Below are 23196 nucleotides of genomic sequence, written 5' to 3' on the forward strand. Positions count from 1 at the left end.
AGTCACTAACTCCAAGTGAAATGATAGGCTGCATCAATATGAATTTTGGCACAAAATGGCTGCTTCCAAAGTGATCAGGAAATGGAAACAACTTTAAAGCAAATTGGAACTTCTTAAGAAAAAGTGCTTTATCCTGCAAGAAGGCTAAAGCATGAATAAATGAATCCACATGGTTCTGGCTTGAGATACATATTACACATGAACATCTTAATTCGATTATGAGATTTGTAAGTTTGAACTGTACAGAAGTTTTCACTTACATTTAAGGTTTGGCACTCTGACACATTTAAGTCTTGCAGATTCCTACATTCACCTACAAGAGAAGGACATTTTTTTTAGAATATATTTAAAAGATATTACATTTTTTAGATTTCCTATTCAAAATTGAAGTTTGGCATATGAAACGAAATAATATTTTATTCATATGCCAAAATTATGAACTTTCAATGAAATAACTATTGTCAGTAAAAACACAACAGCTCCAGGAATGAAGGGAAATGGTGACATAACTGAGCAAAATATAATATTTCTACACTGAAAAGATATTGCAAACAACTTATTTAATATTTGTATAGCATTCAACATACTTAAAACGAAATAAAATAAAATACATTATGATATCTTTGGCACTGGCGTCACAAGGTGGGTGCGGGGGGTGCGGCCCACACCCAGGTGTCACCCGCTGAGGGGTGACACCAAAGTGCCAGCTCCTGTTCAGTGACAGGAGTCGGGTGCTGCACTGTAACATTACGTGCAGCAACCCGGCTTCTGTCACTGTGTAGGAGAAGGCAACAGAGACATGCTAGTCTCCAGGGGCAGCCCGCACTTCCCGGAGACCCGGACCCCCGGAGTGACGAAAATGCAAGTCGGGGCGCGAAGCCACGTCCCCTCCCATGAAGCCACGCCCCCCCCCCCCCCAGAGGGGCACTTTCTTAGCCGCGCCCCTCACCCAAAGCCATGCCCCGTTCGCGGCATCGGCCGCACCGGGTATAAAAGAGGTGAGTGACGCCTCTGATTTTTGCTACCCTCTTTAGTATGTGTATTGTAACTGGAGTCTAAGGATGTGCATATTACAGTATATTAGCAAAATATATTTTGCAGATAGCAGTAGCACATAGTACCACCTGCAGGCTCATAAGATGTATTGCACTTCTACTGCAATGCAACAAACGTCTTTATTTTTTAAATCACTTTTTTTTTTACTATCCCTGCAATCATCAGAATAATTATACATGACTATACGTAATGCCGCAACCTATACACTGACTACAACTAGTGTGATCATTCAATTATGTCACTAAGGAGCCCATTCATCAATAATTGCATTTGCATTGTGATCTGGGCACTTTATTAGCTAGCGCTCAACACTGCAATGCAATATGCTATTATACCAGAGGCATGTATCAAAGAGCACCCACAGGGACAGGAGTTCTGTAAGGAGTCAATCCCTGCGATGAGCTCGGAATTACTAATTGGACTGCTGGGCACGTGCAGTCCACTGACCACGCATGCACGACAGCCATTGCTGGAGAGGGTTCTCGGGGAACCCTCTGCCAGCTAATTATGTGAAGTGTAGCCCATAAGCTACAGTGGCTAATGGCATCTTCAGATGCCATTAGCTGCGGGGGCCAATCAACTTGGTAAATCTGACAGCATCACATTCCCCGGCTGCTATCGGGAATGGAGGGATCGCAGCAGTTATCTACAATATCTCTTGCAGTCCCTCAATTATACATTTGCGTGATAAGTCCAAACATTTAATGATGAATGAGCCCGTATTTACTAAGGAATGGATAGACTTCATTGTCATGATTATTATTATGATTATTACTTGAGCTCAGCAAAGCCATGAATATTGTGTGATGGGAGCAATATCCGTAAACTACGGTCATTTTGCTGCTATCTGCTCCCATTACATCCCGGCCATACAGTCAATCAAGAAGTAGAATCTTAATTTAAACTGAATATCAAACAAATGGTAATCTCCTTTGCAGCGCTTTCAATCAACAGCTTGCTCTACTACCAGGTGTACACCGACACCTATAACATATGTAGACAATATAAAGGTGAAGTGGAGTATGCAGCGCTGAATGCTATGGAATGGAGTCTGTATATACAGAGGTAGCTGTACGAACGTCACACCAAATATGTACTGTCAAGGGTGGATCAAGTCTACTACTGGAATTGTGGATTGAGCAAGAGATCCAGGACGGGATTGTGCTTTTAAAGATACCTTTTGGTGAACGTTATCCATTTATTTAAAGTGAGTGTCATTTCATAAGAGAGAGACACAGCAGGGACGGTGATCTCGTTGACTTGATCCACCCTTGACAGTACATATTTGGTGTGAAGTTTGTACAGCTACCTCTGTATATATAGACTCCATTCCATAGCATTCAGCGCTGCACACTCCACTTCACTTTTATATTGTCTTCATTTAAACTGAATTGGAGCAGATCAGATAGAGAAGGTTTCTGACAAATTGCGCACCTTCGCCATCTGTGACGTACAAATGGCCACCACTTCACAAATGGAGAGGAGGCCAGGTCGAAAAAGGCACAGCGGTTGTTTCCATCTCATAGTGAAACTGAACTTTATAAAACACTTAAAGCAAAAGAGGTAGGGAGAGACTGCTTCCAGTTCTGGGCTAAAGCAGTATGTGTTGCTATACATATATGGCCTACCACATATCTTGGGATGGTTGTATCGTTGCAGGATACAAATGAAGAAATGAAGAAGTGCCAGGTCAAGGGAGGGAGGTAAAGTTATGCCTACCACTTTATAAATCATAGAGAATAGCTCCTCCCAAAAATGTTGAAGTGCAGAGTGTTATGATTCCAGCACTCTGGTCTGAGGAGGTCTTATTGCAAGGACCGGAGCACTGGAACGTAATGCTGGGGAAGGGAGCGGGAATAGAAAATAGCCCCTGGCGCCCTAACTCCTTTGTCTCGCCCGTGCTGTCAGAAATCCCCTGCGAGACTATGGTTGCTTGAGCCCATGGCAGCCGCGTTTGAAGGGCGGATTATGTCTGCCCAACTCCGATGCCCCCTCAGGTCTTAATGGGAGACAAAGGGAAATCCGAGACAGGGTGATAACAAGGGGCCCTCTGACTAAACAACCAGGCCAGGGGCTACAAGCTAACTGACAAAACCTGAAGTATGTGCGGAAACCCGCCAGGGAAAAGGACAACCAAAATCCACTTGTCCAATACTCCTACCCGGCACCGCCGGATACCAGAGTGGACCTGTGGAAGCGGAACCCTCCGCGAAATGCACCAAAACACAAATAATAAAGCGGACAAGCCGCAACACACGGCAAGGCCGCGACTCACGAACACCACTGGATGTTATAAGGTGATTAGTCAGGACTCCAGGAACAAGATGACAAACTTCCGAGTTCAGAACTTCCAATACTGGAATGACCGGATACAGCAAGACTGGAACAGACTCTCAGCAAACAGAGACAGCATGCAGGAAGCTATTACCGGCGTCTGTGAGAAGCCCTGGGAGTGTATTTAACAAGGAGTCCTCCAATCAGCTGCAAAAAGGCTGATTAGAATAAATGCCGTGCAGCTGCCTTGCTGCCCGGCCAGAGAGCAGGAGAATACATTAACCCTTAAAGCCTAGCAACGGGGAACACGGTCTGCCAGTGGCGTCCCCGTTGCTAGGGTCCGTGCGGCTCAGCGCGCCCGGCGTCCAGAGTTGCCAGGGAGCCGGCGGCTGTTCGCGTACGGCGTCCCTGGTTGCTAGGCGCCGGGCCGCACCGACGAGCGGACCCCGGCGCCTAACACAGAGCATGCACCCCCACACACATTTGAATTTTTTTTATTTATTTCTTTTTGGGGGGGAGGGGTTAATGTCGGTATTATTGTGAAAGCTAGCTTCATGGATAATTTTGATTATGGCGATTCCATATTGATCAAGACTATTGATACAAAGCCTCCGATTAGAAATGGTCAATTACACTACATAGTTTCAAAGTGTTTGAAGTTCATGCAGAGTATACTAGGGATGGTCATTCATAATTTGCAACCATTGATGGTCTATAGGTGCGTACACACGGTGAGATATACTGTATCCTTTTGATTTTGACTATGCGCAGACCACGCGATGGGCGTGGTCTGCGCATGCATAAAACTCACCATTGTTAGCTAAAACATTTATTGTTTTCTAACGCTGGTTAAAAACCAATGCTCATCGATTGTACACGTCTATGGCCATAAAAATTGCTATTTTTCTATAAATAAAATTGTGTGGGATAAGTTTCAATAGATGTTCTTGACCTAACTGAATAATAAACCCAAAAAAATATTTCTGAGGGGGAAAAAATTGCCAGTTAAGTGGTTAAGCTCTATAACAAGAGAAAGTCTACCAGGCCTATTTTTAAGGTACAGTTACCTAGGCTCAGGCGTAGGGTTGTAAAATTATGGGGACAACAGTCTATTCTTTTCTTTGTCACCTTATTACGTTTTATTGTCTTATGTAAGTCTACATGCATAAGAATAGCAAAGATCCTTTAACTACTGGTAGGATATATTTATTAAATACAAATAGTATATGGATTGTGGTAGAAGTTGGAGACATGGAGTGATGGGAGTGGGTGGCACAGTAAAAGTGGGCTGGGGAAAAGGGGTAGAGCCTATATAGAAAGGGGTGGAGTCTCATGGCACTCCTATTACATTACAGTGGGGGCATGCCACTGCACCCTATCTGTACTGTGTGCAGAACAACGGTGACAGTGCTCCCCACCTTCCCGAAGGACACTGCGACCTGCAGATGGGACAGTGAGACAGTCCCAGAAAAATGGGACTTTCCCCAGTTGGTAGGTATGGAGATGTATATAGAAAAGAGTGAGACCACCCAGGCTCACACTTCTGCATAAATAACTAAATAAAATTGGGATGCCCATGGATTTTGAAAATAACGGAGGAGGAGAAAATTGACAGGGAGTTAGGGGGATTGAGGGGCCTCTCATACGGTGCGTAGCAGGGGGCAGAACTGAACCTCGGTGTCTCAAACCCAAGAGAGCAGAGGTCTAAAGAAGCGGGGACATTTTTTTTTTTTAAGTCAGGAACTCCCAGTTATAGGAGAGCAAGTCCAACTCTTGGGGCTAAATGTAATAGAGTGAGAGTTTCAGAAAGTGAGAGATTTGGTAAGGTTTTCAGTTTTTTTTTAAAGTGGCAATCATTTACACTGCAAAACCAGGTTGATCTTGCTGTGTAAATGATTGCCACTTTAAAAAAAACTTCAAAACCTTACCAAATCTCTCACTTTTTGAAACTCTCACTCTTTTACATTTGGCCCTTGGTTTCCCATGGGCCCAAATGAAGACTGTGAGTTGGTCATCTGGTATCATAAAGGTCTTGGGGGCAGAGCCGGATTAAGAGGGGGCTCCGGGGCATGTTACCCTGGGCCCCCCAGCTTTGGTTACAGCTGCAGTACAAAAGTGCACTGCGAGCTGTAGAAAATTAAACTAAACAGGAGAGGAGGGGTTGAGTCAGAGCATAGGGACGGGGCTTCATGGCACTATGCATTCACTGCTAGGCTAGCAGCGTGGGAGAGGAGGCAGGACAAGAGCAGATGCACACACACAGTGTGCCCTCTAGTGTCTGTGCGGCGCTGCTATGGGAGAGACGTCCTGACGTCTCTCCCATAGCAGCGCCGCACAGACACTAGAGGTCAATAATGACTGCAGCCGCGCCCCCAGGCCGCAGCACCCCAGGCGCAGGCACTGCTTGCCCGCACCAAGAACCGCTCTTGTGTATACTGTATGTGTAAGGTGAAGGAGGGGGGCACTATATGTATACTGTTTGTGTAAGAGGGAGGAGGGAGGACACTATATGTTTATGTGTAAGAGGGAGGAGGGGGACACTATATTGTATGTATAAGAGGGAGGAGGGGGGCACTATAGGGCCGATTTATCACCATCAGCATCCAAGAGTGTGGATGGCACATGATAAAATCGACCCAATCCACACCGCGACAATTGATTACATCTCATGGATGTATCAATTATCGCATGCAGGGACAGAGCTTGCGAGCAAGCTCTGTCCCTGCGATGCCAATCTACAACAGTATCAGGATATTTTTCAGGAAAAGTATCCCGATGCCCTTCTGTGCATGCGCTGCTACCACCACCGCCGGGTCGACCCCCTGTCGCGACTACCACCCCACTGTAAATATACTTACCAGTCCAGGAAGCCGGTGATCACTGCTCCTGCAGGGCTGCCGGCATCGGATCCTGTGTACTGCCGTGACCCCCAGTGCTGTAAAGTGAGCTCCGTTTTGCAGCATCACTTTACTGAACAGGGGGTAACAGCAGCACACAGGAGGTCCCGATGACCGACAGCCCGCACCGATCTCCAGCTCCTGGGACTGGTAAGTATGATATTTTTTTTTGTACCAGTGATCAGCTTGTGTGTCCATCAGACACACACAGCTGATCACCGGAGCCGGGTCCCCGCACAGCTTTCTCTGCCAGGGGGCAGAGAAAGCTGTGCAGAAGTAGGGATCTCGCAATGATCCCTGTGATAACGCCAGCTGGAGCTGTTGTAATCATCACAGGACTCATTGTAGGTTTTTTTCACATTTTTATTTTTTTGTAAATTCGGCCCAGATTGCAGTCCCCATTATAAGTATGGGAAATGCGATCTGATTGCTAAAAAAAAAAGTGAATTAAAGGGTTTGGAGCAGTTTTTCATGAAAATGTGATTTCTTAATTTTTATTTTTAATAAATTAGCAAAAATCTCAAAAAAACTTTTTTCATGTTGTCATGTTGTGTGTAGAATTTTGAGGACAAAAATGAATTTATTCCATTTTGGAATAAGGCTATAACATAACAAAATGTGGAAAAAATGAAGCGCCGTGAATACTTTCCGGATGCACTGTATAACAGAAAGTGCTTGTGTTGCAGTACATAGAAGATATACTTAATTATGTTTGATTTGACTTGCATAACGGGGCCTATTCATCATCAAAGGCTAGTAGTGGATACTTAAATACCCAAGCAAGTCAGTATTGCTCCGGTGAGGGGATAGCTGCTCCGAAAATCAGCTGTCCCAACATGGGCGCATGGCACTTATGTATAGTATGGAGGCGGTGAAAGGATCCCTCTTCGCAACCCTGGTCCTCCTTCCCATATGAAGGAGCAGATCTCTGGGAATCAATCCCATCTGGAGACGCTGTTGGTTCCCAATGGCAAAGTCTGAAAACTTTCAGTTTTTCGGAGTTTGCTCCCTAATAATGAATGGGCCCACTAATTAAAACATGCGGAAACTAGTGTTTCATCATTAAGAATGATGACTATGCCCCTAGGATTCTAAAAATTAACAAAAAAAAATAGCTGACTCAGTACAAGGTCACAGAGAGTTTCGTCTGGAGTATACTCATCACCACCAGTGCCATTGTCATGTGGTGTCACACAAGGTTCTATACCAGGGCTGGCCAAACCGGTCCTCAAGATCTACCAACAGTTCATGTTTTCTAGGCCTCCTGGAGATCTGTAGAATTGTCAGTTAGGAATGAATGCAGCACATCTTAATTAGTAATGACTACACCTGTGCACCAGCTAGGTGGTCTGGAAAATGTGAACTGTTGGTAGATCTCGAGGACTGGTTTGGCCAGCCCTGTTCTATACTATCCCCCATGCTTTTTGCAGTATACATGCTACCACTGGAATTAAATAATCATGCGCCATGGACTGGTCTACCACTGCTATGCAGATGATACACAACTGTACTTATCCGTTGCTCCGGGTGCTGAGAACCCAATAACAACCCTAAATGGCTGTCTAGCTGAACTCCAGGAGTGGATGAGCGCCAGTTGACTGCGACTGAATCCGGATAAAACAGAGGTCCTTATGATTAGACCGCAATATCAAAGGACAAGACTGCAGCATGGCCAACCAAATGGACTTACACTTAGGGATTTAGAATTACAAACCACTGATCATGTGCGGAATCTTGGTGTTGTCCTGGATGGTGGCTTGACACTTAAACATCAGATATCAGCCACAATCAAATCCTCATTATTTTATCTTAGGAACATATCCAGAGTCAAGCACTTAATCCCCTCAGATGATCTGCCAAAAGTCATACATGCATTTGTATCATCTCGATTAGACTACCGCAATGCCATCTACCTTGGTCTCCCAGCAAAAGAATTGCACCACTTACAGCTGGTGCAAAACACAGCTGCCATACTGTTAACCAACCAGCCCCGTTCTAGCCACATAACATCCATCCTCTACTCCCTTCACTGGTTGCTTGTAAGATGGCGAATTATCTTCAAGATTGGCTTAATGAGTTTTAAAGCATTATATGACCAGGGCCCAAGGTACCTGAAGCAGCTTCTGATTCCATACTGTCCTACTCGATTACTGAGATCTGTAGATGAAGGACTAGCAATACCTAGAATTTCCCGTAATTCATCAGGGGGTCGAGCTTTTAGTCATGCGGCTCAGACTCTATCGAACTCACTTCCCTGCCCAGTTCGAGAGGCCCCCACTCTATAATCCTTCAAAAACAGACTCAAGACTTTCCTGCTTACGCAAGCATTTCCACAATGTCTCTTTAGTATCTACATGCTCTCTGTTCATGCTATCTGTTAAGCGCCTTGAGTCCTATTGGAGAAAGAGTGCTATATAAATAAAATTATTATTATTCTTATTATTATAATAATTATTATATGCCTCTCTGGGGCTCATTAAGCCCTGCACGCAGTCCCGGATTGTTTGCAATTGACTAATGTTTTTGGGACTGAGCATAAACCAGGGCGGCAGCGCACATAATTTGTAATGTTACTGCGACCCTGGTCGCAGTGTCCTGGATGCTGCAGAAAGATTGACAAGGAGAAGAGTGGGGCAACGTTCCTGAAAACGATGTGCCAAAGCCAGTGACTGCGTTCTCAGATGCAGTTTCACTTGCCCCGGCAGTGTAGTCTTGCCAGGCATCCTGGGTAACCAGTGGCTGCATCTTCAGAAACAGCAGTGGTCTAAAGCCGGCAGTAGCCATCTTTTTACAGAAGACGCCTCCTGCGGCTTTTGAATATTTTCGCACAGCCACTTGGTACAAAGAAGCAGCAACTGTGCCCTTTGCGTCCACCTCTGAATCAGGCACTCATTGCACTAGATAGAACTTGCCAGGTGGCCACTAATATTCACATTTTTACTATTTGTTACTTTTTTGAGCACAATGCTGACCAAATTTGCATGGTCTGCTTTACGCCTATTCTGCCATTAACGCATTTTTTCAGCTGCTGACTTATGAAAAACGCCAAAAAAATAGTTTGAATAGTTTCATACAGGCTCCTTCCCACCACTGTGTTCTAAAATAAAATAAACGTAGAAAAGCTGCATGACATACAGTATGCATCATCCATTAAAACACTGAACCAGCACAGTAATGGGCTCATTTATCAATGAGTGATACATTTCACTGTGATTGATAAATTGCACCAGCCAATCAGCTCCTAATTGTCTTTTTCAAACACAGTCTATAACACGGCAGTTAGGAGCTGATTGGCTGGTGCAATTTATCACTCACAGTGACATTTATCACTCATTGATAAATGAGCCCATAGGTGTATTGGTAAAATATGGATATATACCACAATGCATGGAAAAGATATTGTACCACATTACTAAAGTGCATTTAAAGCATGCATTACTCATAATTGCCTACCCTCCTGCATTCTGCAGGAGACTCCCTGAAATAGTAGCAATCTCCCAGACTCCCTGAATAGTCCAGCAATCTCCCTGGTTGCACCTTAACATCATTATGTAGCTGTTCCTGGGGAAAAAGAGAAATCAGAGATACATACAATACATTCAAATGGGCTCATCAGTGCCATTTCTCTGCATTGGTTATAAAGGCACAATGATCCCTATGCCTAGATGCATTTTAAATAAGATTTCTCGTGCCCACTTACAGTATATGGAACTTCTTGTAAAACACAATACACAAACAAATCCTGCAAAGTATCAGTGTCTTTTCTTCAACAAATAGATCTTACTAACTGTGGTGCTCATTTACATTTGGATGTAAGTCATGTTTATGACACGCCTCTCAGATGTAGTGGTACACGTCCGCGCTGATAGGCGTTACTTTCACAATCTCCCTGAAATGTTTTTTTAAAAAGTAGGTAAGTATGGCAATACTTGTGATATGGCCTATATCTTTCTCAGCCATATGTGCATTGGCATTTCTATAATGGGTGCAGTGTGTGCGGCGCACACGGGCCCCTTGGTCTGGGGGGGCCCACACCGCACACATATAGTATATTTACTCCTCCAGTACCAGTGTCCCTGCAGTGCGGGCACAAATCACTTGGAAAATAAAACCTAAAACTGGGGGCTGGATGGAATTTATTTTTTAAGAGAAATATTAACAGCAATATAAAGCATTGTATTAACACACTGTGCTTCACGGGTATAGGTCATTAGGTCGACCACTATTGGTCGACATGCACTAGGTTGACAGGGTCATTAGGTCAACATGAACAAGGTTGACATGGAAAAAGGTTGACATGATTTTTTTAAAAACTTTTTTTGGTGTCATTTTCTTTGTAAAGTGACGGGGAACCCTAATTAGTGCACCGCGTCCCCTCGCATGCTTCGGCAAGGTTACCATTCCCAATTGTAGTCCACATGGATCGTAAAGTATGAAAAAGTTCAAAAAATTTGAAAAACCCATGTTGACCTTTTTCCATGTCGACCTAGTGCATGTCGACCTAATGACTGTCACCTAAGTCTTGTCGACCTAATGACCATAAGCCGTGCTTCACAATGCAGCCATGACCTGAATTTTGACAACTAATATCAGGATTCATGGGAAAAATGTGCAGTTCACATCCAATAATAATTTAGAGTGTAACCAAAATAAATACTGCACTGTCTCCGTCCAGACCAGTTTACTATCACACATCCTCTGCATCCTCCCTTCAGTTGTGAAAGAAAACAGACACCAAAGCACAGATAAAAATCCTTGGATGACAGTAAGATCACTTATTTAGGGGGCAATCTTCTATATATGCAACCAAGATTAAAAGAAGGCAACCTGGAGTTCAGTGACCTGCAAAAAGCGTATTTGGCATGTAGCCTTCTGCTTTTATATGATCACAAAGCTCCCCAGAGCCCATTACCCTCTTTCTTTGTGTAATAATTGAGTACTACTGACAAATTACATTTTAACATTATTGTTACAGGTGTCTTACATTTCAAACAAATACACATTAATGAAAATGACATAATATTCTTTAATTCTAGCAGAGAGTAAATTTATAAAAAGGAAACACATTCTGAATTTGAGACTTAAGGTGGGTACACACTGGAAGATATATCTGCCGATCAATTGATCGGGAGATATATCTATGGACGGATTGGGCAGTGTGTTGAGCCCACACACTGCCTAATCCGTCGGGGACTGACGTAATGAACTGGGCGGGCGTGTTCACAAACGCCCGCCTAGTTCAGCTGTCAATCACCGCCGGCCGCCGTAGCATGTGTACGGGCGGTCGGCCGACCGCCCGTACACACACAGCGACGCGCCAATATATTGGTAGATATATTGGCCGTCGGTTGTGCTGCGGGGCCGACGCGATACGTCTGTGAACGACGGAGTTCACAGACGTATCGGTCGTACACACTGGCCGACGGACCCGCGATATATCGGCCGTTCAAGAGAACGGCCGATATATCGCCCAGTGTGTACGGGCCTTAAGGGGGACATTTACTAAGCAGAGATAAGAGCGGAGAAGTGAGCCAGCGGAGAAGTTGCCCATGGCAACCAATCAGCACTGAATTAACATCTATAGTTTAAAATTATACAGAGCTGCTGATGGGGCAACTTCTCCACTGGCTCACTTCTCCGCTCTTATCACTGCTTAGTAAATGTCACCTTTAAGCAAAAACTGCAAAGCACACTTCAAGGGCAAGATTTATTAAGCGGTGGCTTTTGCAAGCCGACAAATATCAGCAGTTTTGACCATGAAATTGAAGATGACAATATTAGTAAATGCAAATCACAGCTGGTTTTGAATTTATTATTACTGATGGTATAAATTTTGGCTGGCAAATTCAGATCTGGCAATTTGTTATAGTGCAGTTTGATATGCGTCTTTGCCTTTAGTATATTGCATGGCTTGCACATCACAAAAACAATGAGGTTCAGACAATATAACTGTAGTAAATATCTCCCTAAAAGGAATAGTCTAAAATAGAGATATTGTACAGTGCAGTATGTGGGAGAATTTTCCCTGATTACCAGTAACATTTACATGACTTATAGATAATAGTTTTTAATTCAAACTGTAAAATGAAATCCACTTTTGTGTTTATTCCAAAAAAAGAGCAACACTTGACAAACATGTAAGAATAACTAAAACCTTTTTTACACAATTGCATTTTATTTGTGTATTTTTCCTAGTACAGTAGTTTATGTGTATAATATTACTGTGTTAATGAAGTGTCAACAGAACCGTTTACAATTCCATTCTCTTTTGTTACAGTACAGGGGTTTCAACTATTCCAGCTGCGAACTCTGGTTGGAGAGAGATATTTTATTGCTGTACAGGAAGACCAGGGTCAGCTGAATGTCAGGATGCAAGTGGTTATCCTTATAATGCTACTCTTCTTTTGCAAAGCATCGGAGTTCAGGAAGTTCAAAAGAAACAATAGAGGAAATAACAACAAACAACACAGTTCCAAGAAAGTCTCAAGCACTGTTAAACGCTATGCGCCAGGATCACCATGTGACATCTATACATATCTTAATGAGAAATACTTGGACTGCCAGGAGAGGAAACAGACATCTGTCCTCCAGGACTGGCCAGAAGATCTGATACACATACTGCTAGCGAGAAACCGGTTTCGTATAGTAAAAAATAATGTATTTTCTAGATTTCAGAACCTAAAGAGTCTAGATCTGCAGCAAAATGAAATTACAAAAATTGAGAACAATGCCTTCTTTGGTTTGAAAAGACTATCAACTCTTTTACTGCAACATAACCGGATAAAAATCCTGTCTGAGGAGATATTTATTCATATGCCTCGGCTTAATTACCTGCGTCTTTATGACAATCCCTGGGACTGTAACTGTGAGCTGGAATCTCTGGTCACACTACTACAGGTTCCAAGGAACAGGAATTTTGGAAATTATGCCAACTGTGAGACGCCAACAGAATTGAAGGATCAGAAACTCAAACAGATTACACCTGAAGTTATATGCCAGGATGAAGGTGACAATGGGCAGCCTAAACCATTACATGGAAAAAAGATCACTAAACCCTCAATAGGCTCAACCCTTTGTCATACATATCTGTACCCAATAGCAACACTAGACTGCAGAAGAAAAGGTTTGTATACATGGTTTCTCTACTACTTACTCTAGGTACTTAACTGTGAAGACAGACTATATATACTATGGGGGGTATCTAATTGTATCACCACGGGCTATCCTATTAGTCCCGATGAGGCGGGCTCGTCCCCCCAAAGCCAGCACTTATTGTGGATTATGCTTTGGGTGCCTCTGGCACCCAAATCATAATCCACAATAACCAGGTTGTCGGAGACACGTGATCGCGTATTCATTTTCGGACGAAGTAAACAGCCTGAAATATAATACTGCAATCGCGATATCTGGCTGTTTTCACCTGCTGAAAACGTATCAGCACTAATTGGATATCCCACCTAAATACTTCCGTATTTATGCCCTCATTCCGAGTTGTTCGCTCGCTAGCTGCTTTTAGCAGCTGTGCAAACGCTAAGCCGCCACCCTCTGGAGTGTATCTTAGCTTAGCAGAAGTGCGAACGAAAGGATCGCAGCGCTGCTACAAAAAAAAGCTTGTGCAGTTTCAGAGTAGCTCGAGACCTACTCCTAGCTTGCGATCACTTCAGACTATTTCGTTCCTGTTTTGACGTCACAAACACGCCCTGCGTTCGGCCAGCCACGCCTACGTTTTTCCATACATTCCTGCGTTTTTATCTGGCATGCCTGTGTTTTTTCACACACTCCCCGAAAACGGTCAGTTACCACCCAGAAACACCCACTTCCTGTCAATCACTCTGCAGCCAGCAGTGCGACTGAAAAGTGTCGCTAGAGCATGTGTAAAACTGCATCGGCTTTTGTGAAAGTACGACGCGCGTGCGCAGTGCGCCCCATACGCAGAATTGCAGTTTTTTTGCCTGATCGCTGCGCTGCGAACGAAAGCAGCTAGCGATCTACTCGGAATGAGGGCCTTAGTCGGAATAAGGGACATTTCATTATTGCTGTCCTTATTAGTAGATTATTAACCAGTCATTCCCAGCCAGTGTGTACTGACATACTGGCTGGGAATGACTGGTTAATAATCTTCTAATAAGGACAGCAATAATTAAATGTCCATTTATATGTGACAACACTAGGCTGGATGTATCTCAACAATTTATGGGTATCAGAGGAAAACTCTGAGGCACAGAAGGTATACATTGGGGAATATATGTGAACTATATTTTATAGTAAACTAGCTGATGTGCCCGGTTTCACCCGGGCAAAGGTTTGCTGGGTGGAACATTTTACCCCTCCCTTAGCCCCCCCCCCCCTCTTCCCCCCCTTAGGAGTCAAATTTTAAAAAAGAACTGCTTAGTGGGTGGCTGCAAACAACTGTCACAGTTTCCAGACAACCCAGCAGGTCACATGTTCCAGGTCACCCACAAGGTGCATGTCGGTCATGTTGGACATTTTATTTTTCACCCCTTCTCACCCCCCATGCTGATGGGGGCTGAACTTGGACTTAAACGGCATCTGGAGTGTCACTATCCATCTCCGCGACCCCGAACACTGTGGATTTTTACATGTCACCCCTTTCCCACCGTCACCCCTAGGTGTGCTAGGGGTGTCTTACCCCCCACAGTATTTTTTCTAGATTGTCAGTGATATGTGTACCAAGTTTGGTGTATATTGCTCCAGGCATTCCAGAGTTATGCTGGAACATACATACACACATCCATTTTTATATACAGGTTGAGTCTCCCTTATCCAAAACGCTTGGGACCAGAAGTATTTTGGATACCGGATATTTCCGTATTTTGGAATAATTGCATACCATAATGAGATATCATGGAGATGGGACACAATTCTAAGCACAGAATGCACTTATGATTAATATACATCTTATACACACAGCCTGAAGGTCATTTTAGCCAATATTTTTAATAACTTTGTGCATTAAACAAAGTGTGTGTACATTCACACAATTCATTTATGTTTTATATACACCTTATACACACAGCCTGAAGGTCATTTAATACAATATTTTTAATAACTTTGTGTATTAAACAAAGTCTGTGTACATTGAGCCATCAGAAAACAAAGGTTTCACTGTATCAGTCTCACTCAAAAAAATCCGTATTTCGGAATATTCCGTATTTCGGAATATTTGGATATGGGATACTCAACCTGTATATAGATGTATCTAATCTATGTTCACAAAGCTAAAAAGAATAGGAATCACTGTTCCAGATGATCTTATACAGACGTGGGATATATGAACTTTGCTTCATATACAATATACCCCTTTCAGACAGACAAAACGACCCAGTAATTTTTCAGCACGAGCCGGGTCACAACCTGCATCTTTTTTCTGTCTTAAAGGGACAACTCGGGTCGAAAATTCTGGGACTTCGACCAAGGTATTTACCAAGCTTTTTCCCAGATCTTGGGTTGCCGGCTGTTTGAAAAGGTGTGACCTGGGGTTTTAGAGCCTGGTCGCGGTTAACAGGGGTGATTGGATAAGCTGGCAGATCACTGGCTGATTGGCAGAGCGGGTAGGGCGCTTGCGTCTGAGGTCATCACTGAGCTGCAGAAATTGATGAGATTGAGACAGCATGGCACACTGGATGGAGGATGAAATTAGAGAGCTGTTGGCAGTTAGAGGTGAAGAGGAGATCCGCAGGCATATTATTGAGACAGTCAAGGATGCCATAGTGTATACCAACATTGCCAAGATAAATAATTGATGCAATGCAGTGGGCAGTCACCACCCACTTTTCATGACTTCATCTCCGTGTGCCAAAAAAAATAGTCCATTCCTTATGACACACAGTATATTGCAGGACTGACTCAGGTTCTTTGTGAAAGGGGTCAACCTGGAATTACCCAGGTTAAATGTGCTGTGTGAAAGGGGGGTAGGAGCTGTGTGAAAGGGGGGTAGGAGCTTTGACCCGGGATCTAACCCGGGTTGAAAAATTCGGGGTTTTGTGATTTTTCTGTCTGAAAGTGATAATAGAGACATCTTCATAACTTTATTCTGTTTCTAGTTTTAACCTCATGAACACTTTATTTCTCTGATTTTATCCTCTTCCACTCGCGATTACTTAAGCATTGTTCAGAAACACTACAGTACACGTTCACTTCACTGTGAAATACATAAAAATGTATTCAACCATTGGTTATACAATGTACAGACACACCCATGAACACATACATGTGTTCTCCGTGAGATCATTCAGGGCTCTAACACAATGCATGCTAAGCTTGGCTTGCACCTTAAAATAAAGAAATGCACCCATAGTCCATCTGAATATTAACATGTCAGATGAATCATACACGCTAGAGATAAAGTACGTGCTACATCCATAGAGATGCACCATCGCTTGAAGAGTGATAAAATGGAGAAAGATAAAGTACCAGCCAATCAGCTCCTAACTGCCATGTTACCGGCTGGGTTTAAAAAAACAACAGTTGACTGGTACTTTATATCTCTCCATTTTATCACTCTCCAAGCGATGATGTACTGTATCTACCCCATAGTCTGTAAAGCACTGACATACATTCTTGTGCATCCTATCTGTCCGCTTAATGATCAATAATACCTATTCTGAGGTACGTTTAAACTGTGTTTACTATGTATTGGATTCCATGAAAATCACCAGTGTGAATTAGCCATTAAACTATTATTACTCTGTCTGAATTATGATTAGAGTTGTTCATCAGAGAATCACAATGATGATCACATTGATAAATCTCAGAAAACTATGCTCATACAATGTGAAGTCCGGCAGACTTATCTGTTTTTCAAGTTCTCCGTCTTCTAAGCTACATATGGGAGTTCAAGATATCATTTAAAGACACTTAGCAGCTGGACACGATTCAGATTAAACAGACCATGTGGAACATTGCATAATAAAAACACTCAGCAGAAATTCGCCAGAACCTGTCTTTGCTATTACTATTTATGTCCATCCTTGGTGGCTTGCTGCAGGGAGTCTCTTATACAACTGTAAACTGAAGCCAATAGAACACAACTAGCCAATAAGTAAATATTTTCATGGAATTTTGTGGCTGTATTTACAGAAAATGGTTGTTATAGACAGAATGATTGTGCATGGTTTATGGTTGTTATTGTGCACAACCTGCACTGCTATACTACTATATTGTAATAAGAATCTTGTTTTCACAAATGTTGAGACTTATGCCCCATACACACGGGGCAACTTGTGCCTGTGTGCTTAGCGATCTAGGTTAGCACAGATCACTCAGCACACATGGCTATACATTGCTATACACACAGCAATGTGTGCTGCGCGATCTGTGATAACCAGTGCTCTTTATGCACATGCTAGGCGATCTAACTAGATCTTGCCTGCATGTTTGAATGATCTGAGCCGGCGATAGTGACGCGTGGGGCCGCACATCGCTATCGCTATGGGGTGTACAGACGGAGTGATTTGTGCTTAGAAAATAGAGAAAAATCGCTCCGTGTGTACCCCCATTAGATTATCTGAGTGTCATTTCCACCCATGATCTGCATAGCATTATTCATCCACTTGCCCACAGGTGAATTTACAGAATCTGAATTTATACAATTAATTAAAATGATGAATAAATCATGTTAGTAATTCCCACTTTGTAGTGGGTATGTGCGGCATATTCTACCGGTAGGCAAATGTAGATAAGCTAGAATACATATCTATCACTTACGTGTACATGCACATATACTGTATGTTGGTAGGATGCTCACTCAGGATGTTCACTTAGGGTGTTGTTATACATGCGCTCTTCCTCTATATTCAGTTAATTCCATGATTGAGAGGGGTATTTATCAAAGCTCGGAGAGAGATAAAATCGTGAGGGGAAAAAAAATAAGATTTTACTTACCGATAAATCTATTTCTCGTAGTCCGTAGTGGATGCTGGGACTCCGTAAGGACCATGGGGAATAGCGGCTCCGCAGGAGACAGGGCACAAAATAAAAGCTTAAGGATCAGGTGGTGTGCACTGGCTCCTCCCCCTATGACCCTCCTCCAAGCCTCAGTTAGGATACTGTGCCCGGACGAGCGTACATAATAAGGAAGGATATTGAATCCCGGGTAAGACTCATACCAGCCACACCAATCACACCGTACAACTTGTGATCTGAACCCAGTTAACAGTATGATAAACGCAAAGGAGCCTCTGAAAAGATGGCTCACAACAATAATAACCCGAATTTTTGTAACAATAACTATATACAAGTATTGCAGACAATCCGCACTAGGGATGGGCGCCCAGCATCCACTACGGACTACGAGAAATAGATTTATCGGTAAGTAAAATCTTATTTTCTCTGACGTCCTAGTGGATGCTGGGACTCCGTAAGGACCATGGGGATTATACCAAAGCTCCCAAACGGGCGGGAGAGTGCGGATGACTCTGCAGCACCGAATGAGAGAACTCCAGGTCCTCCTCAGCCAGGGTATCAAATTTGTAGAATTTAGCAAACGTGTTTGCCCCTGACCAAGTAGCTGCTCGGCAAAGTTGTAAAGCCGAGACCCCTCGGGCAGCCACCCAAGATGAGCCCACTTTCCTTGTGGAATGGGCTTTTACTGATTTTGGCTGTGGCAATCCTGCCACAGAATGTGCAAGCTGAATTGTACTACAAATCCAATGAGCAATCGTCTGCTTAGAAGCAGGAGCACCCAGCTTGTTGGGTGCATACAGGATAAACAGCGAGTCAGATTTTCTGACTCCAGCCGTCCTGGAAACATATATTTTCAAGGCCCTGACAACGTCAAGCAACTTAGAGTCCTCTAAGTCCCTGGTAGCCGCAGGTACCACAATAGGTTGGTTCATGTGAAATGCAGAAACCACCTTAGGTAGAAATTGAGGACGAGTCCTCAATTCCGCCCTGTCAGAATGAAAAATTAAGTAAGGGCTTTTATATGATAAAGCCGCCAATTCTGACACACGCCTGGCTGAAGCCAAGGCTAACAGCATCGACACCTTCCATGTGAGATATTTTAAGTCCACAGTGGAAAGTGGTTCAAACCAATGTGACTTTAGAAAACTCAACACCACATTGAGATCCCAAGGTGCCACTGGAGGCACAAAAGGAGGCTGTATGTGCAGCACCCCTTTTACAAATGTCTGAACTTCAGGTACTGAAGCCAGTTCTTTCTGGAAGAAAATCGACAGGGCCGAAATTTGAACCTTAATGGACCCTAATTTTAGGCCCATAGACAGTCCTGTTTGCAGGAAATGAAGGAAACGACCCAGTTGAAATTCCTCTGTAGGGGCCTTCTTGGCCTCACACCACGCAACATATTTACGCCAAATGCGGTGATAATGTTTTGCGGTTACGTCCTTCCTGGCTTTGACCAGAGTAGGGATGACTTCTTCTGGAATGCCTTTTTCCCTCAGGATCCGGCGTTCAACCGCCATGCCGTCAAACGCAGCCGCGGTAAGTCTTGGAACAGACAAGGCCCCTGCAGTAGCAGGTCCTTTCTTAGAGGTAGAGGCCATGGTTCGTCCGTGAGCATCTCTTGAAGTTCCGGGTACCAAGTCCTTCTTGGCCAATCCGGAACCACGAGTATAGTTCTTACTCCTCTCCTTCTTATGATTCTCAGTACTTTTGGTATGAGAGGCAGAGGAGGGAACACATACACTGACTGGTACACCCACGGCGTTACCAGAGCGCCCACTGCTATTGCCTGAGGGTCCCTTGACCTGGCGCAATATCTGTCCAGTTTTTTGTTTAGACGTGACGCCATCATGTCCACCTTTGGTTTTTCCCAACGGTTTACAATCAGGTGGAAGACTTCTGGGTGAAGTCCCCACTCTCCCGGGTGAAGGTCGTGTCTGCTGAGGAAGTCTGCTTCCCAGTTGTCCACTCCCGGAATGAACACTGCTGACAGTGCTATCACATGATTTTCCGCCCAGCAAAGAATCCTTGCAGCTTCTGCCATTGCCCTCCTGCTTCTCGTGCCGCCCTGTCTGTTTACGTGGGCGACTGACGTGATGTTGTCCGATTGGATCAACACCGCCTGACCCTGAAGCAGAGGTTTTGCTTGACTTAGGGCATTGTAAATGGCCCTTAGTTCCAGAATGTTTATATGAAGAGATGTTTCCATGCTTGACCACAAGCCCTGGAAATTCCTTCCCTGTGTGACTGCTCCCCAGCCTCTCAGGCTGGCATCCGTGGTTACCAGGATCCAATCCTGAATGCCAAATCTGCGGCCCTCTAGTAGATGAGCACTCTGCAGCCACCACAGGAGAGACACCCTTGTCCTTGGCGACAGGGTTATCCGCTGATGCATCTGCAGATGCGATCCGGACCATTTGTCCAGTAGATCCCACTGAAACGTTCTTGCATGGAATCTTCCGAATGGAATCGCTTCGTAAGAAGCCACCATTTTTCCCAGGACCCTCGTGCACTGATGCACTGAGACCTGGCCTGGTTTTAGGAGGTTCCTGACTAGCTCGGATAACTCCCTGGCCTTCTCCTCCGGGAGAAACACCTTCTTCTGGACTGTGTCCAGAATCATTCCTAGGAACAGTAGACGTGTCGTTGGAATCAGCTGCGATTTTGGAATATTTAGAATCCACCCGTGCTGACGTAACACTACCTGAGATAGTGCTACTCCGACTTCTAACTGTTCCCTGGATCTTGCCCTTATCAGGAGATCGTCCAAGTAAGGGATAATTAAAATGCCTTTTCTTCGTAGAAGAATCATCATTTCGGCCATTACCTTGGTAAAGACCCGAGGTGCCGTGGACAATCCAAACGGCAGCGTCTGAAACTGATAATGACAGTTTTGTACTACAAACCTGAGGTACCCTTGGTGAGAAGGGTATATTGGGACGTGGAGATAAGCATCTTTGATGTCCAGAGACACCATATAGTCCCCTTCTTCCAGGTTCGCTATCACTGCTCTGAGTGACTCCATCTTGAATTTGAACCTTTTTATGTAAGTGTTCAAGGATTTCAGATTTAAAATTGGTCTCACCGAGCCGTCCGGCTTCGGTACCACAAACAGCGTGGAATAATACCCCTTTCCTTGTTGCAGGAGGGGTACCTTGATTATCACCTGCTGGGAATACAGCTTGTGAATGGCTTCCAAAACTGCCTCCCTGTCGGAGGGAGACTTTGGTAAAGCAGACTTCAGGAACCGACGAGGGGGAAACGCCTCGAATTCCAGTTTGTACCCCTGCGATACTACCTGTAGAATCCAGGGATCCACTTGCGAGTGAGCCCACTGTGCGTTGAAATTCTTGAGACGGGCCCCCACCATATCTGAGTCTGCTTGTAAAGCCCCAGCATCATGCTGAAGACTTGGCAGAAGCAGGGGAGGGCTTCTGCTCCTGGGAAGCGGCTGCATGGTGCAGTCTTTTTCCTCTTCCTCTGCCCCGGGGCAGAAAGGAGTGGCCTTTTGCTCGCTTGTACTTATGGGAACGAAAGGACTGAGTTTGAAAAGACGGTGTCTTTTTCTGCTGATGTGAAGTGACCTGGGGTAAAAAGGTGGATTTTCCAGCCGTTGCCGTGGCCACCAGGTCCGATAGACCAGCCCCAAATAACTCCTCCCCTTTATACGGCAATACTTCCATGTGCCGTTTGGAATCCGCATCCCCTGACCACTGTCGCGTCCATAACGCTCTTCTGGCAGAGATGGACATAGCACTTACTCTTGATGCCAGGGTGCAAATATCCCTCTGTGCATCACGCATATATAGTAATGCATCCTTTAAATGTTCTATAGTTAACAAAATATTGTCCCTATCCAGGGTATCAATATTCTCAGTCAGGGAATCCGACCATGCGACTCCAGCACTGCACATCCAGGCTGAGGCGATTGCTGGTCGCAGTATAACACCAGTATGTGTGTATATACTTTTTAGGATATTTTCCAGCCTTCTATCAGCTGGTTCTTTGAGGGTGGCCGTATCAGGAGACGGTAACGCTACTTGTTTAGATAAACGTGTGAGCGCCTTATCTACCCTAGGGGGTGTTTCCCAACGCGCCCTAACCTCTGGCGGGAAGGGATATAATGCTAATAATTTTTTAGAAATTAGCTGTTTTTTATCGGGGGAAACCCACGCTTTATCACACACCTCATTTATTTCCTCTGACTCAGGAAAAACTATTGGTAGTTTTTTCACACCCCACATAATACCCTTCTTTGTGGTACTTGTAGTGTCAGAAAGGTTCAATGCCTCTTTCATTGCCGTGATCATGTAACGTGTGGCCCTACTGGACATTACGTTTTTCTCGTCACCGTCGACACTAGACTCAGTATCTGTGTCAGGGTCTGTGTCGACCCACTGAGGTAACGGGCGTTTTAGCGCCCCTGACGGTGTCTGAGACGCCTGGACAGGCACTAATTGATTCACTTAATTGTTTAAATACAATCATCCAGTCAGGTGTCGACTCCCTAGGGGGTGACATCACCAACACAGGCAACTGCTCCGCCTCCACATCATTTTCCTCCTCATACATGTCGACACACGCGTACCGACACACAGCACACACACCGGGAATGCTCTGATAGAGGACAGGACCCCACTTAGCCCTTTGGAGAGACAGAGGGAGAGTCTGCCAGCACACACCCAGCGCTATATATATATACAGGGATAACCTTATATAAGTGTTATTCCCTTATAGCTGCTGTTATTATCGTTATTTGCTGCCAAAAATGCCCCCCCTTCTCTTTTTTACCCTGATTCTGAAGCAGGACTGCAGGGGAGAGTCAGGGAGCCGTCCTTCCAGCGGAGCTGTGAGGGAAAATGGCGCTTGTGTGCTGAGGAGATAGGCTCCGCCCCTTCACGACGTCCTTATCTCCCGCTTTTTTGTGTAAAAATGGCAGGGGTTAAAATACATCCATATAGCCCAGGAGCTATATGTGATGTATTCTTTTTGCCACCTAAGGTATATACTGTTATATTGCGTCTCAGGGCGCTCCCCCCCAGCG

General features: G+C 44.4%; 2 protein-coding genes across 5 annotated transcripts in view; one reads left to right on the forward strand and one right to left on the reverse strand.

Annotated features, from left to right (window-relative positions):
- Positions 1 to 23196, reverse strand: part of FBXL13 (F-box and leucine rich repeat protein 13) — a 656615-nt gene that overhangs the window by 280996 nt on the left and 352423 nt on the right. For all 3 annotated transcript variants that reach the window (XM_063926996.1, XM_063926997.1, XM_063926998.1), the window contains exon 10: positions 261 to 313. In XM_063926996.1, coding sequence (XP_063783066.1) covers positions 261 to 313 — 53 coding nt within the window. The remainder of the gene's footprint in view (positions 1 to 260; positions 314 to 23196) is intronic.
- The window catches only part of LRRC17 (leucine rich repeat containing 17), a 36622-nt gene that overhangs the window by 4445 nt on the left and 8981 nt on the right, over positions 1 to 23196 (forward strand). Inside the window, exon 2 of one of the 2 annotated variants that reach the window (XM_063926999.1) lies at positions 12505 to 13350. In XM_063926999.1, the coding sequence (XP_063783069.1) occupies positions 12597 to 13350 (754 nt within the window). In that variant the 5' untranslated portion in view covers positions 12505 to 12596. The remainder of the gene's footprint in view (positions 1 to 12504; positions 13351 to 23196) is intronic. The other variant, XM_063927000.1, reaches the window with a different exon arrangement.

The sequence above is a fragment of the Pseudophryne corroboree genome, chromosome 6, assembly GCF_028390025.1.
Source record: "Pseudophryne corroboree isolate aPseCor3 chromosome 6, aPseCor3.hap2, whole genome shotgun sequence".
Lineage (NCBI taxonomy): Eukaryota > Metazoa > Chordata > Amphibia > Anura > Myobatrachidae > Pseudophryne > Pseudophryne corroboree.